This window comes from Epinephelus lanceolatus, chromosome 2 (genome assembly GCF_041903045.1).
Source record: "Epinephelus lanceolatus isolate andai-2023 chromosome 2, ASM4190304v1, whole genome shotgun sequence".
NCBI lineage: Eukaryota > Metazoa > Chordata > Actinopteri > Perciformes > Serranidae > Epinephelus > Epinephelus lanceolatus.
This window is the reverse complement of record NC_135735.1, coordinates 12,082,546-12,101,270: the sequence shown is the minus strand read 5'-3', so window position 1 is coordinate 12,101,270 and position 18,725 is coordinate 12,082,546. Positions and strand designations below refer to the sequence as shown.

The following is an 18,725-nucleotide window of genomic DNA, read 5'->3' as shown; positions in this document are numbered from 1 at the left end:
GATAAAGACCCGACGTTGGATAACATCAACATACATACTACCCAGAAATCATCATCGTATATATATATGTATATATCTATCAATCAATCAATCAATCAATCAATTTTATTTATAAAGCCCAATATCACAAATCACAATTTGCCTCACAGGGCTTTACAGCATACGACATCCCTCTGTCCTTATGACCCTCGCAGCGGATAAGGAAAAACTCCCCAAAAAAACCCTTTAACGGGGAAATATATATATACATATTTATATATATATATACATGACAAAAATACCAATGGAAATTAGGGATTATTCATTTATTTTTTATAGTTTATTTCTACTTTGTGGAGAGTAGTCATATATTTTATAACATTTTTTTATCAGTTGCTACTGGCTACTTTACAAAAGAAGAAAAGAAAAACATGATGGAGATGGGTTTGCCCAACATATAGTTGGAGGGGCCCCAGTGCAACCGCCCTGCCTGCACTGTCTATATTTACGCCCCTGGCCTCTTAATATGACAGAACTATTGTGGAAATATACTATGTGTGTGTTTTGGATCATAAGTTACTGTTAACTTATTAATGTTGTAAAATAAGTCAAATTTTCGCATAGTTTCAGCCCACCTGTGGTGAAAAGCTGCGGTGTTGTGTAAGGATTGAAATCCCAGCCCATATTTTAGCTTCAGCCTGCGCACACAGGATCCAAACTTCGGTGTGACTCCACACCCTGTTTTCCGGGGAGCCGCCGGAGATCCAGCCCTTCAACACGCTGCTCTCTTACGTCCCGTCCGTGAGCAGTGAGCTGGCCGCGGCGGAGATTTCTCCTTCTGCCCGGATCTTATCTTTTTCTCCAACTGTGAGCTCTTTCTCCTCTTTTTTTTTCCGCGCCTGACACAAACCACAGTGTTAAAGTCTGCGCGTCGGTGCTCAGCCGCCCGCAAATCTTTGTGTCCTTGCGCTGCGCCTCGGTGGCAATGGATTGATTTCAGTGTTTTTTCTCCGACCTCTGCCTCGACCAAGTTGAGAAAACAGTGTGTAACCTGCGGCTCTCTTCTTTTTACAGCTACATGGTTCAACCGGCCAGTTTTCAAACTACCTGGCTCCGGATGTTTCTGCACATTTTGGGACTTTGAACTTTTTTTCCCCCGCTTGTGCATTTTGCAGGAGGTGGCCGGGGGGATTTTAAGGATTTCTTTTTTTACTAAAAGCTTCTCCGGGGTTCCTGAAGCCTGCAAAGATTTATTTGTGAAAAGTGATGGCCGAGCGGGGAGCTCTGTCGCTCCTCTCTCTTCTCTGTCTCACCTTTCTCTACACGGAGACCACCGCCGCAAAGCATGTCGACAAAGGTAAGTGATTTTAATACACTGCTCTTATTCTGCTCTGTGTGTGTGTGTGTGTGCGTGCGTCGACCGGGGAAACTTGGGAGTTGTAAAAAGGAGGCACACGGAATGCAAACTGTTGGCTGTGGAAATCACACACACAGCTAAGTAGCTATGGTGTGTTCAGGTCAGCTCCTCTTTCACCATTTACACAACTTTAAAAGTGGACTACTTTCCCACAGCAGGCACCAGCCCCTGTTTGAAGCAGCAAAGCAACACGCTTCCACCACTCCGTCCTTTTGTCTGCACACACTGTTGATACGTTTCTCTGTTTGTGTTTCAGATGATTCGCACACACATACACGCGCAGCGTGGTTGCCTGCTCCACAAATATGTCTTTGTGTCATGTGCATTTGGATTCACCAGGCTGAATAAGTCATTTTATTTGGGTTGCATCATGCATCTACCTGTGTTTGCAGAAATAAAAACAACATAGCAGGAACTCGCATGAGAGAAAATACAAAGAGTCATTAGTGCTCACTGTCAGGTAATAAGCTCGCATCATCAGTCCAGCAGACATCTCATTACCTGGGCGTCAATACATGTTTAGCTGATGGATAAACAGACCCTTATTCATTTGCTCCCCCGTTAATTGTTTTGAAGTGAGGGGCCACTGCACTGCAGCCTGGGTCTTCCTCCAACTGGTGGTGCTCTGCACTGAGAGATCTCACTCATATTACAGGTGATTTCTTGATATTAAAGCTATTGATTGTGCCTCAGCACACCAAGCCGTGAGTGTGTGAGATAAAGATGCCTCTCCAGCAGTCATTGGCAGTGTAGGAGCTCCAGCATATATCACACAGAGTCACATCTTTATCATTCAAGCCCTTCAGACGCTGCTATCAAACACAGCAGCAGCATGTGGTCTGGAAAATTGTGAATATAACTGACTCTTGTGCAATATGGCCCAGTTTTTTTTCTCCAGTCATTCTCGTGATATGCAAAATACTTGTGTGTATGTGTGTAAAAAACTAAAAGGAAAAGCAGTCCAGCCTTTGAAAGCTTGTTGTTTATTTTAAAAGGAGAATGAATGTGGATAGAAGACAGGGCCTTGGAGTGACAGGCCTGTGCTAGCTGTTGGGCTCTCTTGCGTGTGGAGCCTGATGAAAGACCCTCTCCTGCATGAAAAGCGCTCTGCAGTGGTGGAAGGGGAGATAGAGAGACAGAGAGAGGGAGAGAGAGGAGAAAAAAAGCCCCTCCTTGGCTTTGCTGGAGATCAGTACAAAAGAGAGAGATGGGGGTAGGGTGAAACAGGCCGACTGTCTGGAAAGTAATAAAACCAGGAGATTAAGGGGACCAGGGAGTTCCTTTGGGAGCTTTGATTGATTCCAGAGAATTGGACTGGGACCCACACGCAGAGCGAGTCTCAAATTACAAATTGTGGGGTCCCCTTCTCTGAAAATATCTGTTTATTCAAAACACATTTCTTTGAGGTCCCGACTGTGGCCAGAACTTATCTTACTTAAAGCTGGCAGCCTCAAAGAGTCTCATTTGGTTTGGGGGCACATTTTTGTTTGGTACAACCTGTAAAAGTTCGGCCAAACTTCCTTCTCCGTAGCTCTTACAAGTTGTTGGAACTTTACAAAAATGCTTTAAAAAGTTCAGCTTTTGTAAATAAGTCGCAGTGAGGGGAGTGTAAAATCCATTTAGGCTCTATCTTATCTCTGTAATCCTGCTGGGAGGAGGGAATAGTGCGCTGATTGTCTCCCTGCGGACAATGCAAATAACTTGCTGAAATGTGTAAACATTTGGCAACCCTCTGCGCTCCTACAGGCCCACTCACAAGGGGCTTGTACTCGCAGACCACCTCAGATGCAACTCTGCCCAGACTTTTATAAACAGCTGTCGTTTTCTTTGGCGCTTTTAAGGTCTTCTCTGCGGACTCTGCAGCTAAGAGCATAATTTACCACCTTTGTGTTGCTGTGTTTGGGAATTCCTGGTGGTCCTACATCCCGGTTTGAGGGGAAAAGAAGAGGGAAGGCTTAAAGCTGGATCTTCCTCATCCTGAATTTCAGAATAATTCAGTTACCACCCTCATTTCACTGTGTAATTTGACAGCAAAGTGTAGCTAAGGGTTTTTGTTTTAGCTGTTCACACAAATTAATTTGACAACTTCATCGCGAGCTCAAAACAGCTGCATCTTTCCCACATGTCCGCATCGTCTTGTTGAGTTGAGAGGGGGCGTCATGCGGAGTCACCTGCTGTCTCTGCCATATAGAGTATGCTGTTTACTGATCATTTATTTATGGGCTCCAATCGCTCATAAAGTCCTAATGACCTCCATCCACCGAGAGACAGATAATTGCATACTTGGCCAAGTGTTTGATTCATCTGTTTCACTAATGAAACCACCCCCATTAGGAAGTGCTAGTGATCTGCTGTGGACGCCGGTGTTTTGCTGCTGCTCCGTGTCCTTGTGTAAGATGTGGCGTGGCGAGGTCAGTGGTATGAGATCACAGCTGAAAATAACAAACTTGTTTCTGTTTTCAGCAGCTTAATATCCTCGTCCAGGGTTTGCAAGGGTGAAAATGACGGCAGTTATTGAAATAATGCGCCCTAAGTGTGACAGCAGTTTATCACGTGTAATTGGCAGGGGGAGGGTGGATCAATATCCTTTGAATAGATGGCACGACATCTGCTGTGGCAACTTTTTTGGTGGTTGGGGATCACTGTAATCACCTGCTTTCTGCTTTTAAGCTCTCAGCTCTAACTGTTGTGGCAAAATAATAGGACTGTTGACTGTAATTCCATCTAACAAGCCTCTCCACTTTGTTGATATGCTCATATATTGCTGTTATTTAAATCAGCGCACACAGTGTAGGCTGAGCTGCAGGATAAATGTACACGCAGTGCAGTTAAACTATAGCAAGGCGCCATCATTTGCACCATATATAATAATGCACGCCTTGAAAAGCACGTAGTTTGATCCTATTTCTCAACATATCAAAGTTTCACACCTCAGCCGTTAGTGTGCAGGTTTTAAAGCTTGTACACCAGATTGAATCTACATGAATTCTTTCTCCACACTCCATAAATTTTAATCCTGTATTTTTCTGTATGTTTATTGATTGCTGTTCAGCATGCTGTTTGAAATGGTTTCTCTAATTGGCATTGTTAGCCCCCTGTGTATTTGAGACGTAGACCGGGCTGGCTGTTCGTGATGGTGAAGGGAAGGCTGCTTCGAGTGGAGAGAAGCCAGGGGGTCATGATCTTAAACCCAGAGCGGATCATGGACAAGTCCACGGCTTCTGCTGCCTCCCAGATGAACTTGCTCTATCGGAGAAGCTTCTTGTGTGGTGCAGAGAAACAACACTGAAGTCTGCTTTTCCTGTCTCTCCACTGGAGCTTTTATACCAGCCTCTGATTCTGGTACACAGTCAGCAGCTTTGAAAGACTTTCTCGGGGCTATATGAAGTTTCGCCCAGATTCAGAGATATGTATTGTTTTCTTTCTTGGTGGTTGTTGTTTTCCTGAATATATATTTTCTAGTATTTATCATTCTTTGTCGTGTAAACCACCTGTAAAACAGTCACAGTTTCACCCTGAAAAACAGTTTATCTTATGTGCGTGTGCATATTTTAACCATGTTTTCATACATACAGATATTTGGGAAATGTCAATATTGTGAAATTAATTTCAACCTTATTGCCCAACTTTACAGAGATGCTCTCAAACCTTCCCTCTGTGTATTTATGTCCTCTGGGGTTGTCACCTAGATTTTAATAATAACCAAATGCCAAGATGGTGCCTATTCATTCCATTGGAGTTGCTCACCTGGTGCATATGCCAAAAAAGTTTTCCAGCTCCTGGGTTTACTTCCAGGATGCGTGACCCAACAAGTATGCGCAGTAGTGTTTCTACCGCTGGCCCAGCCTACGAGTTCCTTCTCAGCTCATAGACTTAACATTGTGATGACGTCACTGATCAAATATTAAACCACTATGGCTCAAAAATTCAGAATAGAAAGAGTCATAATTGGCCTTGTTTGCAGTTCGAGTCACCTGTCAACAGTTGTACAGATGTTTCTTTTATAATGGTGGTCTATAAGGAAAATGCTTTTTGGGCCGCAGGTGATTTTTCGCTGCAGTACCGCAAATGGCCACTTGGAAAAAATTGCTGCAAGGCTGAGTGGCGTTCCTGGGGACCTGGGTTGTCATTGTTGGTGGTTCCACTGGTGGTGTACAGTGAATGTGTCTGCACTGGTGTGAAAGGCACAAAACCCCCGTTTTATTCCTATTTGGGAATGTTGGAAATATGAATATCAACAGTCAAATGTTAATCGGTTAACTACCGAAAATATTTATGAATGGTTAAACGTCAGTCTGTTGGTTAATTTAGCTACTCCTTAGGTTACTGCACTGCGCAGCACCTGGGCCTGGTGGTATAGTGTACGTGACCTGACATAAACTTATTATCCTGACGTGACTTGAGCTAAATGATCTGGCCTAATTTGGTTATGTGAGGAGAAGCAATTGTTCTCGGAGCTGGCTGTCTGAATAACAGGAACGCGGTAGCTTAAGTGACAGGAAACACCTTTTGATGTGTACTGGAAAGCTGTAGGTGTGTCAACTGATATTGCTTGTTTGTCAGACACTTTAAATTGCTGTTTTGAGTCTCTTTATTCTACAGTAACAGTAGGAGCTAGCTAGCAGCACCGCTCATTCCGCTACTAACACAGTCCTTCTGCTCCAGTCTCCCCCCCATGTTGCCCTGGTGAGTAAGCGGCTTAATTTTGAGATCCCAAACCACTTTAGCATTGTTAACTACAGTCATCCTAGTTAGCATTGTCGGCACTGCAAGTGGTGCTAACATAGATAATGAAGCTAAAGGGGTTTTGCAGCTCAAAATGAATGGCTTACACACTGGGGTGATCTGGAAGGAGACCTGAGGGTGGTCCCTATGTTTCCACAGCAATAGGTACCACCACCAGGATGGCATTACTAATGGTAATCGCTGAATAAGTGGTGCCCCTAGCTAGCTAGCTTCCAACCAACTCAGGTTGTTCACAGTGCAGAGCAGCCAAGGCTAACATTAGCTAACCAGTGGAGACAGGAGGTTGGGCAGTGGGCACCATGTTCCCACATGTAAATGCAGCTAGCCTGCCGTGTTTCAGCAAAGCCAACAGTGTATATATAATGTATATCACAATACATCAACATTTAACCACCTCAAAATGGATAGTACTTTAAAATGTGGTGTTAAGTTTACTGAGTCAGTGGAGCGCCAAAGTAAAAGAAAAGGCCTCTTGTGCTTAATGGCATCTTAATTTTTTGACTGGTTAGTTCCTGGTTAATGGGTGTCAGGTTATCAAAAGCAGAATTAACTGAAAATGACATCAACAAACTTCTTTCCCGTTCCAGCACTTGGATGAGGTTAACTTCAAATTGCACCAGCTTTGCTATTTAAATGTTAAAAAGGTCCACACTTATAGCAGCAGTTCCTGGTCCACCAATTCCATCAATTCCACCCGGACATTTTGTACGTGCTGGCAGAGAATAAAGGCTTTTTTTTCCCCAACACTTACCTCTTCTGCTAATCAATTTCCTGAGGGTAACCCTGCTCCCTGGACACAGGAAACCCTTTGATTGAATGTGGTGTGAAAGGGGTATACTGTAGGTGTTGTCCTGAACCATCAGTTTTCTCTGTACTTTGAAAGCCAGCCTATTTGGTGTTATGATTGGTCGGTTCACAAAAAAGCGGCTCACATCAAGTGCGCTTCTCTTAAAAGCAGAACTTCTCTCAGCCTCGGAGGTGCTCCTGCTGTGACTAAAACGATGTCAGACGCAGCACCTTTCCAGTCCAGCTGCTGTGTCTTCTTTGTGTCTGCTGGCCCTTTCATGTCAAAACAAAAAAAGAAGAGCTGAAAAACACTTGCTGGGAGTTTGAAATAAGTTGAAAAGTGTCAAGAGGCCATAAAGCTGTCCATACTGCCCCATGTGATGAGTCCTTTGAGACTTTGCGGTAAGCCGAGAGACGTTACTTCAACAGCATTGTTATCTTTTACTGGAGACATAGCTGGAGACATGTGTGCCTCACTGATTTACACACTTCCTTTAGTTGTCTTTCTAAAATTAGAACAAAATGCAAAATTTCTAATTCGCTGTGGTGCTGTTGTGCTCTCCAGGCTTCCCTGTTCTGCTGTGATTGAATGATGCTCAGGCTTAATGACCTCTGGGAGAATCTTTTCAGTTTCCATGGAGCTGGTGCACATAGCAACAAATTATGGCTACAGCTCACTAACAGTTGAGTTAGTCAAGTTTAACTGACCAGGCCTCACCACAATCTTACAGTTATACGAATGTAACATTTTGTGTGTTGTATTGGGGCATGTTATTGGAGTTAAAGGGATACTTTGCTGATTTTCAACCAGCTTTGTATCATAACAGTGTGGGTAGTGTGTGTAAATGAACTGTGGTGATTCTCCCTCCATCTTACCAGCGCCTGGAGCTCCTGCTCATCTCCCAGATCTAGGGTTGTTGCTCAAACCACAGATTGTATTTCCGAATGTTCGTTTGCCGCCACCACTGGTGCAAAGACTATAGAAGCGGCTCAAGAGAGACGCCTCCTTCTCTCTTAAACGGTAAAATAATGCAGTCCTGATTAAATATAAACCAATAATTTGTCACTGCAATGCCTATTTATTGCCTAAAATGTTTGCAGAAACATATTTTAGTGCATTGTTTGGCTGTAATATGAGAATGTGTGAACAGGAAGCAGGCACCATACTGCAATGTGTTATCGGAGGATGAAAAACCTGAGCTCAAACCTTAAAACCAAGTAGTGCTAATTGAATATGAACCAATATTCTGTTACTGCATTGCCTCAGCCATTTTTTGGCATCAGCAAAATGTATCTAGTGGACTGAAAATATGTATTCAAATAGGCTACCTGAAGTTTAATTTGTATTTGTAATATAATTAAAAATCGATACTTGGCACAATGTGACGATACGATATTTCCACACAAAAATATCGCGATACTCTGCTGTATCGATCGAGTGGAGCCAAACCAAATGGCGAAGCCCTTTTTCTCTATCTTCTCTGGCCATGTAACGCCAATTTCAAAAGTATTTACATCTTTGTACTGCATAGATTGACCTAGTTTTATGAAAAGATCATCTTTCCAGCAGTGAAATTCTTCTCTAAGGTCAAATCAACTAAGTAATGAATTGGTTTGGATTTAAAAATGTATGTATTATACTTAATAAGTAACACATTTTTGGATTTGTAGCAGAATTTCTATGAATGCAGTCACAGAATGTTTTTGACATCTTTGAAAATATTTAATATCTGTAAAAGAAATCAACATAATAATCTCAAAAGCATCTGATCTGCACTGATAAATCTTTTCAGTTCCTCATCCTGTTACAAGGCCTCACCCTTTGACTACAACATTTCCTGACACGTCTTCAGATCTATGTCGCAGTATGCTGCCCATTGTACATGAAAAGTTCATGTTAAACCAAAACAAATAATTGACCATTGTGACATGCGGATACTGACACCACTGTTTGCTGAAGCTTTCACCAGAGCAGCACTCACACTGTGCAAAAAGCTTTCTCAGTGAGGGTTGTATGAGCAGCAAGTAGTCGTCTTGCAGGATGACACGTTCTCTAATATTTATGTTCTGCTAGACTGCAGTCACAGTTGGTCATGTTCTTCAGGACGGCGTGGCATTGTCCAGTCTTTTTACTGCATTCAGAAAAGCTGCAGTAGTAAAGCTACCGTGTTTCAGAGCACGTCCTTTATAACTGCAGCATGACGGCAGTAAATGGCACTGAGTGTATTGACGTTAGATTTAAGTAGTGTACTGCAAGCAAAGAAGTATTTCCCCCCGGCCTGGCACTCAAGCAAAACCTTGAAGGAATGGGCTTTGTGGCCCTTGCAAAGGAATCATTATACCAGCACAGCAGGACAGTGAGGACTTTTTTCCCTGAAAATTTTCCTCAAACTTTTGCTATTTTGGTTCTGCCGAGCTCCTGTCGTGGTGTCTCCTGTCGGTAGTGGCAGCTGCATAGGATTATGACACATGCAAGCTGTGCTTGTCAGATGAGCCTGGACTAATGAGCGCAAGGCTCTGTTATACACTCTACTGTTTTTACAGCCGTGGGGGGCATATTACAGACATTTCCTATTAAAATAAGATCAAGCCTTTTTTAAATGTTTGAATTCTCAATGTTCCTCCAAGTGTTTCATTTTAACATTTCTAAATCAAGGTCTCGCTGACATTTCAGGAATTAATAAGCAGCTGAAAAACAAGGCTGGCTTTGTTTTTGTATTTTTGTTTCCATCAACCGATCTTATTAAATGAAGAGTTGAATTGTTGGAGTTGGCGGGTTGGTTGAAATCTGATCTTGATATCCCAAAAGTGGATACAGCATGTTTTTGTTGATGGTGTGAAAAATGATGTGGGTATATGTTTCAGTATCAACAAAGAGGCATTATCTTACAAAATCATCTCGAAACAGTTGCATAAACCTGGGGGATGACATACAGCTGTCATTATGATGTAATTATAAAACTTCAGAAGAGGAACCAAGAAAGATGAAAATCATTAAACTTTAAGGAAGCAGGAGCAGTTTCAGAGTGACAGATATGCAGCTCAGGCTTTATTCCACACAATGAACAGATTAGAAAGCTAGTTGACATTATTCCTTTAGATTTTGGCAACTCCTCGCCCAATCTCCAGTATCTAAATATAATTATCGTAATGTATATTTGATGTAATTGTGAGGGGGCTGGTTTCATTGCTGGCAGCAGAACTTGGCGTAAATAAAGAGAGACTTATATTCTTCTTGAAAGACTGATTAATAACCTTCATTTGGTTGCACTGTAGCTGCTGGAGTTCTAACACCCTGCAGCTCTCAGACATGAATTTATTCTCTGCCGCCTTCTTGGAGGACGTCCAGGGTGTGATGAATTAACCTGAGAGTCTTCTCCATGGTTTAGTTCATGGTGTAGTGCAGTCGTTAAAGCTACATTAGGTAACTTTTTTAGCAAATATGATACAAAAGTTATTGTTTCTTTTACAACTGTCATAACTATATCCCAACAGTAGTTCATGAGGCAGATAATCTGTGAAAAAACCATGCGCCTCTGCCTCCTTAAAGTGCTCATAATGGCATTCACCAGAATCCAGAAACAGCCAGTTAGAGCCGAGGAGTCTCTAATGAGCTGTCAGTCACTGCTCATGAACTGTGGTTAAACTGTCAAGGCAGCACAGATTCTGTTACTGCATTGTCTATTTCTCACTTCAGATGTTTTTAGAAACATATTTTAGCGCTGATTAGTTGTAAAATGAAATTGTTTGGTGGACGGTGCTTAATTTTGGCGTGGCTGTTTTCAACGTGGCAGCCACAAACTTTCTCATTTTACAGCTAAACAGTACACTAAGAATGCTTTCACACCTGACCTGTTTGGTTCAGTTCAATCAAACTCAAGTTCGTTTGCCCCCTAAGTGCGGTTCATTTGGGCAGGTGTGAACACAGCAGTCCCACTTGGGAGCGCACCATAACAACCTGACCAAGACCTTCTTGAAGAGCTGGTCTCCGTACGGTTACAGAGGAACTCTGGTGCAGTTCGTTGGTGGTGAGAACGTGTTCCGACCTCAGTCCGATCCAACTGCAGTCACATGACACATTGTTTGGGTTAAACATGAGCATGTTACAGTCCTGGAGGATTATTAATGTGCACCTCCTCCTGTACTGCCTTAATATGCACATTCAGCACATCCAATGCGTCAAAACATTGTTTTCTAGTTGGAGCCGCGCCTCGTTTTCAAACTGTATGGTTTGACTAAAATGAACAATGACAGCAATATAGTCCACGATGAGCAGCGCTAAAATCAACCTGCGTAGTTGTCCCTCCATTGTGACATTAGAAAGTGTCACATTTGTCTTGCAAGTGTACTCTTCTTCAACATTTTGTTTACTTCCTGGATTTTTCCTGCATGGAAATTCTGACCAATCAAGAGCAGCTTTCTCACACAAGGCATTTGATCTGGTCCGCTTGTAAATGCTGCTGTGAGAACATGAACCAACTCTAGGTAATTATACAACTTTGTCACAAAATTAGTACCTGATTCGGACCAAAGCAAGACAACTCTAGGTCCGAAACATTTGAAACGAGAAATAGGCAATACAGTAAGATATTTTAGTGAACTGTTAAGTTGTAAAATTAGATTGTTTGGTGGGAGGTGCTTCATTTTGGCTTGACTGTTTTCAACATGGCGGCCAGGTTACAAACGTTCTCATTTTACAGCTAAACAGTACACTTTGCTTTCACACATGCCCTGTTTGGAGAAATAGGCAATACAGTAACAGTCTTGATTCACATTTGATCAACAGTGCCTAGTTTGAAAGTTTGACCGCAGTGATTGACAGCTGCCTCTCTGTAAAAAAGGCCTGTGATTGGACAGAGTCTCCCATCACAGGCTAGATCTCCTAAAGCCAGAAAACAGAACCAAATGGAGGTGCAGCGGTCTGGTGTTCTCTCAGACCACTTGAATTACAATATGCTTGAAGTTCATTATGGATTTGGCCCAATGACACCAAATTTAACTGCCTACCTGAGGTTTAATTGGCTGCAGCTTGCATATAGGTAAACAAGAATCAATGCAACGTTTCCAATATAATGATTTTCTTTCATTGTAGTTGTCCAGTATGGATTGTGCAGTCTTGTTATTCCCAACCAAGGATTGTTTCTATGGCTCCTGTGGCCTTCTGTGCCCCCGCAATACAAGTTCAGACCAGGCTTGACCTCTTTCATTCACCAAATTAACTTGTGTAACTGCTGTCTAACCACAAACATCCTCATCTTCACTTTACTCATCATATTATTGGTGCTAGGTTTACCAGTGTGTGTATGTGGGGGAGATGTTACACTCACTCATAAAGTATCAATCGCCCATGTACACATAGAGCCTCTCAGCCCTCATTCAGTCAAAGGAACGTTTCATGTGCTGAAAGGGTGTGGGGCAGTCAGTCACAGAGAGGGGATTGTGAGCGGCGCTCAATCGAGCTGGCTGCCATCGTCTTGTGCCGGCCTGTGGCTCTTGGCAGCTTTAGACATGGTGGGTTGTGTGTGTGTATGTTTGGGTGGGTATTTGTATAGGCGTATGCCACCCATCTGGGGTTGCACAGCTGTTTTTTTATCAACAAGGTTGAGAGAGTTGAAAAACGAACTTGAAAAAGAAAAGTGTTTACCTACTTTTACTGAGAGGATGGAGAAATTAGACTGTTTTGATTCAGCCTTGAGTTTATTCTGCACAGCAGCTAGCAGCCTTGGTTTCATTGATTCAGCATTATGCGGTGAGCACATAACTGTATTTTGAGAAACAAAAAGGGGCAGTAGGCATGCGCTGATTGCTGCATTGCTTTTATTATTACAGGCAATTTTTTTATTGTCAAGGTCTTTATTTAGTTAAAGGCAAAATTACAACTTTGCTCACAGCTGCGAGCTGCTAAGAAGTCAGTAGTTGTGTCGTGTGGCTTCGACAGGGAACTTTGATTTCTAAAAATGTGCTGAGGAAAAGATTTTATAAGATTCACATAAATCAAAACCTGATGTTTCCCATTGGAAAATATTGACATCTGCGCTGGCAAGCCCTGTTGAGATTTTTTACACGACTTTCTAAGATGGCACACATAACCCAATTCAATACCAGCGCTCAACTCCAACCAAGATTTCTAATTATGGTGTGTTTTTTAATAGATAATGAGCTGCTGCAGCTTTGGTGAGTCGTGCCAGAGCAGTTCTGTTTTAAGTTTCTGTATTTTCTCCATCATTTTTTCTGGTCTGTCTCACAAGGCAAGAACTGGTTTGTCCAGTTTCTGAGTGGAAATCCGTAGAAACCACTTAACTTTTAAGCGTAGTAGGCGTAGTGTGTTTAGGCTTCAGCAGGAATAGAAGAAGGTGTCATTTTTTTGTCCTACACAGTACTTTTCCATGGCACTGTCTCAGCATGCGGAGCACAGCGGTGTTCTGGATTGTTGAGTCTCAGACATTAAGTTTAAACAGTTTAGGGTTTAGAGTTAAGACCGGTGGAGGCTCTGAGCTCGTCGTGTGTATATCCCAGTTCCTCCTGGAGCCTCTCCAGTCAACCTCCCAGGTTTTATTTTGACTTCACCTGCTGCTATGGTGACCCCCTGGAAAAAAAAATCTCCCAGTATTAACTGATGTTTCTGTTGCTAAATCCAAGCTGAAATGAGTCTTTGAAAAGTTCAGCATTAGATAGAGGCTCCTTTGTGCTGCTGGGAGCTCCCCTTTGGCATGGGGCTCCACTGACTGCAGCGACTTCTCACCATGTTATTGGAGCCAGTTCCTCCTCAACTCTGAGCTCATCTGGAGCTAACAGAGGTCAAGAGAGGCAGCTGAAATGGTGAAATTACTGCTTGAAGCCTTTTTAATACATCGGCATGATGTAATGGAATCAGCCGTCTCTTTTGATTCTGCTGTCTTGGCCCTTGACAGTTGAATAAATGCGTCCCTCAGCAGCACTTACTTGAAAGATGATGGCTTTCCTCCTTCTTTATATAAATATTACGCAGCTCTTACACAAAACAGGCCTCAGCTTGGCTATTGAAAATGCTAATTACACCTTGAAATTTGATTTACTGTACATCCGTGGTGAATAAATTTTTACTGTTGATGAAAATGCCAAGCCTTAAATGAGGTACTGGGGCTTCTTTTTTACATTATTAGAAAACTTGAGGTAGTCCTAATTTTTGATGTGAGGACTATACTTCCTATGTGGTCACGCATTTGGACAGCAGTGATTATAGTAATATAATGAGACCTCACTACCTCTCCTCAGTTATGAGTGTCCTTTTCCTGGTGTAGATTTAAGTCCTTGACCTTTAGGGAAGATGATAATCTCTGCCAGTGTCTGTTTTATGGAGTCTGATAAGACTTTGAAAGGGGTTTGGCTGTGATATGAAACTTAAAGGTATAGTCTGGAGTTTTTGAGGTGGGATTGTATGGGATACTTATCCATAGAGTGTATTATATGAAGTAGATGTCAGTTAGCATGCCTCCAGTTTGGAGAAGCAGGATAGAGACTGACATGGACGCTAAGCAATCTACTGCTGTGGACAGGAGCAGCAACAAAACGTATTTTAGCCACCTTAAAAAAAAATCACTATCAGTTGACGTGTATGCTATATTGAGAGTATTTTCACTGCTTTACCTTTTCATCAGACAGCCTGGTCTGACGGGAAAGTTGTTAGTGGCTTCCATCGACGCTCTCATCAAAGCCACCAGACTCCATTAAGAAAAACAGTAATTTTAGCATGCTGAACATGGGAGCTGCTGGTCTACAGCTGCTTTGATCAGTAAGTAAGTTTGTGTTATTGTGTGACTCTGGTGAATCTAAACTAATCCTTTTGAATGCCAAAGTCACACAATAACACAAACTAACTAACTGATCAAAGCAGCGGTAGAGCAGCAGTTCCTGTGCTCAGCAATGTTAAATTATAGGTTTTCTCAATGGAGTCTGGCTCTAAAGAGGACTATATTGTGGCTTTATTTTTCCGTTGGAAATCACTATCTGACATTAAGATAGAGCAGTAAAAATACTCTCAATATAGCACACAGTTAAACTGACATTGATTTTTTTAGGTGGGTAAAATACATTTTGTCGCTGACCCTTCCACAGCAGTAGATTGCTCAGCTTCCATGTCACACTCCAGCCTGCTCCTCCAAACTGTGGGCATTTTGACTGACATCTACCTTGACATCTACCCCACACACTCCCACATAAAAAAGGAAACATGTTACTGACAGACTCACACAAGGCATCAGAAGATTGCACAATATTCAGATTATGACTCGGAGCATTTCTCTGTGCACAGTTGATGACATTATTGGGATAACTTACAAGGTGGAGAATAATTTTTCTCACTTTCGTTGGCGCCTTGCCAAAATTACACCTACAGTACAGCTGGGTTTCAGTTGCTGTTGGATGAAGCTGTACAGAACCTGAGAGCAGCATCTGGGACATCACAGTCTCTTGAGCTGTGTCTAAATACAGACACGACCTTCCTCTGTCTGACATGGAGGAGGAAGAGGAGGATGAGCTCGATGAGGAGGATAAGCAGGTGGAGGCAGGGCCAGAGAGCTCAGAGAGGTGAGGATTTTAGTCCGGCTTGAAGTGTACACAACGGGCAGTGATGGAAAGCAGCTGCATCAATTCCCTCTGATTCGTTAACCATTGTCCCTTGAACCTTGACTCCAGCGGCTCCCCCACTACTCCTCAGCCTGTGACAGGTCACTCAGCCACAGCACCAGCACGGCTGCAAAATGGATGGCAGCCAGCAGGGAGCACCTGCGGAGGAATAGCAGGCGAGCAGCATTCCATCACAGGACCTCGAGACACAGATGTCATATGAGACACGAGGGACGTGTTTGGAGTGGGGGATGGGGTGGGAGGGCCAATGGCAGAGGTTTTGGCATGGTGGGGCAGTAATGGGGTGGGATAGCAAGCCAGCTGCTACCAACAGATTCTTAATGAGGTGTCCCATCAAGAACACAGGGAGATGAACATTAATGACTACAGCTAAACTTGTCTGTTCATTTATTCCCTCCTTTTCAATCACGCTAGCATGAGGCACATGACATGTTTGGGAACACGCTAATAGGGTTTTTTCCTCTCCCAGGCCTGATTTGAATATAGTTTGGCTCACCTTTTCACTAATAGGGTGGCAGCCATTACAGTTATATTCACTATTGATTTATCTGTCTCCTATTTTTATTTTTATTGCTTGATTAATGTTTAGTCCATGAGGTCAGAATTTCCCAGAGCTAAATGAAAGCCTCTTTCATTTGCTTGTTTTGTCTGACGACCAGCACAAAGCCTCATGATATTCAATTCAGTGTAATTATAAAGCAGAGAAAAGCAGCGAGTCTTCACATTTTAGAAGCTAGAACCAATGGATTGCTTTTTTGCATTTCCTTTTTTTTGTCTAATAATGGACCGAAATGATCATTATTACTATTACTATCATTATCTAAATTGTTGTCAGTAAGCTGTCCAGCCAGATGGGAAATGCGAAGGCCTTGAGAGAGTGAATGCACGGGAGACGAAGGCCTGTCACCATAACCATATCATCAACTTATCGTAATATATGGACATGACTTTGATCACTTTGCTAACTTTGATATTGCCCATTGTGTTTACTTGTTTAATAGGAATGTCGCCAACACGAAAACAGAATAAACAGCAGTGTGATCCCGACCGTTACTTGGTGCAGCAGTTCTTGGCTTTTGTCTCTTCACCTCTGCCTACATTCACAAGTCCGAAGAAAAATAAAAGACACTTCAAAGACGGTAGCCTGCAGCTGCACTTTTTGAATGGAAGAGGCACAGTGCTGGTAGTCGTGAGCTCACCAACCCCTGGCAATTGGCCAAAATTTGTAATTTTAACCTCCAACAACTTACTCTTGCACTCCCTAAATCCACCAGCATATTACCTGGCTCCGAGGTCGTCCATCCCTGGTAGCTGACTGCAGCACTCCGGCCATCATCTGTCCCTCGTACTTGCCTAAAGACACGTGGGCCCAATCCCATTTCTCATTTTCGCCCCTACCCCTACCCCTCTTTTTCGAGTGCCCCTTGCCCCTTGCAACAAAGTTACAAGGGGTAGGGGTTGAAATATTCCCCTATGAAATGGGACAACCCTTCATACCCAGAAACGTCATCATTAGTCGTCAGTGACGCGACGAGTATGTTGCCGGGGAAACCTCACAACTAGCGTTTTTTTTTTTTTTTTGTTATGTTTGTTAGAACAAATGTATATAATACATTGAAACAACATTTCCGATGGTTATCATAGTCTTTAAATCTTTAGTTACGAAGAAAATACTTACATATATGGTTTTCTTTCATTGCCTCTGAAGCCTTCCCTGCCATCTTGCCGGTGATTCACAAGGCATTCTGGGAGATTTCTCGTAGCACTCGCTTTGAAGTGTGCCTCTGAAAAAACTCCGTTTGGAGGGCCATATAGCCCTAGCACTCCACCCTTCCCCTCTGCCTCAATGAGATTCGGGACATCCCTACCCCTATGCGTGAACGCGCAAAACGGAGGGGTAGGGGCAAGTGGTAGGGTTAAGGGGTGTATTGGGATTGGGCCGTGATGATCAAGCTTTTGCGGCCGTAGCACATACATTTTGGAATGCTCTGCTTTCTCCCTTACGGTCTGCGGCTTTAAGTACGGTGTGCACTTTTAGCTACGTGGCTCACATCATGGATTTGTCTCTTATGTTTTCTTTTTTGTTGTATAATGCCCTTGTGAAGCACTTTGTGACCTATGTCTATAAAAAGTGCCATATAAATAGATTTGACTTACTTTTACATACTTTACCGGGCACGTTATGGAGGTTACTGCAGTCTTCCTGGTGCTTTGCTAGTAGGGATGCACCGATCCGATATCTGGATCGAATATCGGCCCCGATATCATCAAAATAGATCGGGTATCGGAAAATGCAACCTATACCTGAGGCGATCTTTCCCTTTAAATCTGTTGTGACACGAGCTATGTCATGGAGCAAAGGAGAGAATCTGCTGTGTGGAGGTATTTATTTGGTATCAACTGATACTCAAAGGCACAGCATCGGGTTTGGTACCGAAACTGAAAAAGCTGGATCGGTGCATCTCTATTTGCTAGGCGTGTCTGTGATTCGTAAGAGGCGTCACATGTTTTTTTCAGCCAAATTTTGTATTAAGTCTCAAACTGAGTCATTTTTGGCTACTCCTACAAAGGTACTAAAAGTTTATATGTTGTTTATCAGTGTTTCCTACAGAGTTAGAATCTACGTGTGGCAGTAGTTTACTATGGGGGGGGTCGAAACCGTGTGCATGCGAACACAGCACAGGTGGAACCCTTCGTGACTTCTTTTTTCCTCAGCAGCAGTTTGCAGAGTTTGAATTGTGGGTTGGATGTTCTGCTGCTCCGTCTGCACCCAGAGTACGCTCTGCGCTCCGAGAGTGTAGTGCAATAAATAACCGAACAGTTTATATATAATAAAAGTCCGTCTATGAAAATAAAAAATCATAAAAAATCAAGACATTGCGGCAGATGTTCTTATCATGGCAGGCTGCCACGATTACATGAACATGTGGATAACCCTGCATAAATTAGCGGTATATGTATAATTGGTGTCAAGATGACAATATTATTGTTTAACGCAATTATTTCTGGGTCCAACAAAGAAATCATGGTGACAGGCCCAGGAGGGAGATACATGATTATGATAACCAGGTTAAGCGGATGCACACTATTAGAATCTTTGACCTATATGAATAAATAAATACATACATTGATGAGTGAAATGACAGCCATTGAAATAATTGTGTTTTGCAGC

At 42.7% G+C, this 18,725-nt stretch overlaps 1 protein-coding gene across 17 annotated transcripts in view; it reads left to right on the top strand.

The window, feature by feature from the left end:
* The first annotated feature begins 725 nt into the window (after positions 1-725).
* neo1a (neogenin 1a) overlaps positions 726-18,725 on the top strand; it is a 251,441-nt gene continuing 233,441 nt past the window's right edge. For 14 of the 17 annotated variants that reach the window (XM_033621559.2, XM_078174006.1, XM_033621550.2 and 11 more), the window contains exon 1: positions 726-1,336. In XM_033621559.2, the coding sequence (XP_033477450.2) occupies positions 1,246-1,336 (91 nt within the window). In that variant the 5' untranslated portion in view covers positions 726-1,245. The remainder of the gene's footprint in view (positions 1,337-18,725) is intronic. The other 3 variants (XM_033621577.2, XM_078173968.1, XM_078173953.1) reach the window with 3 other exon arrangements.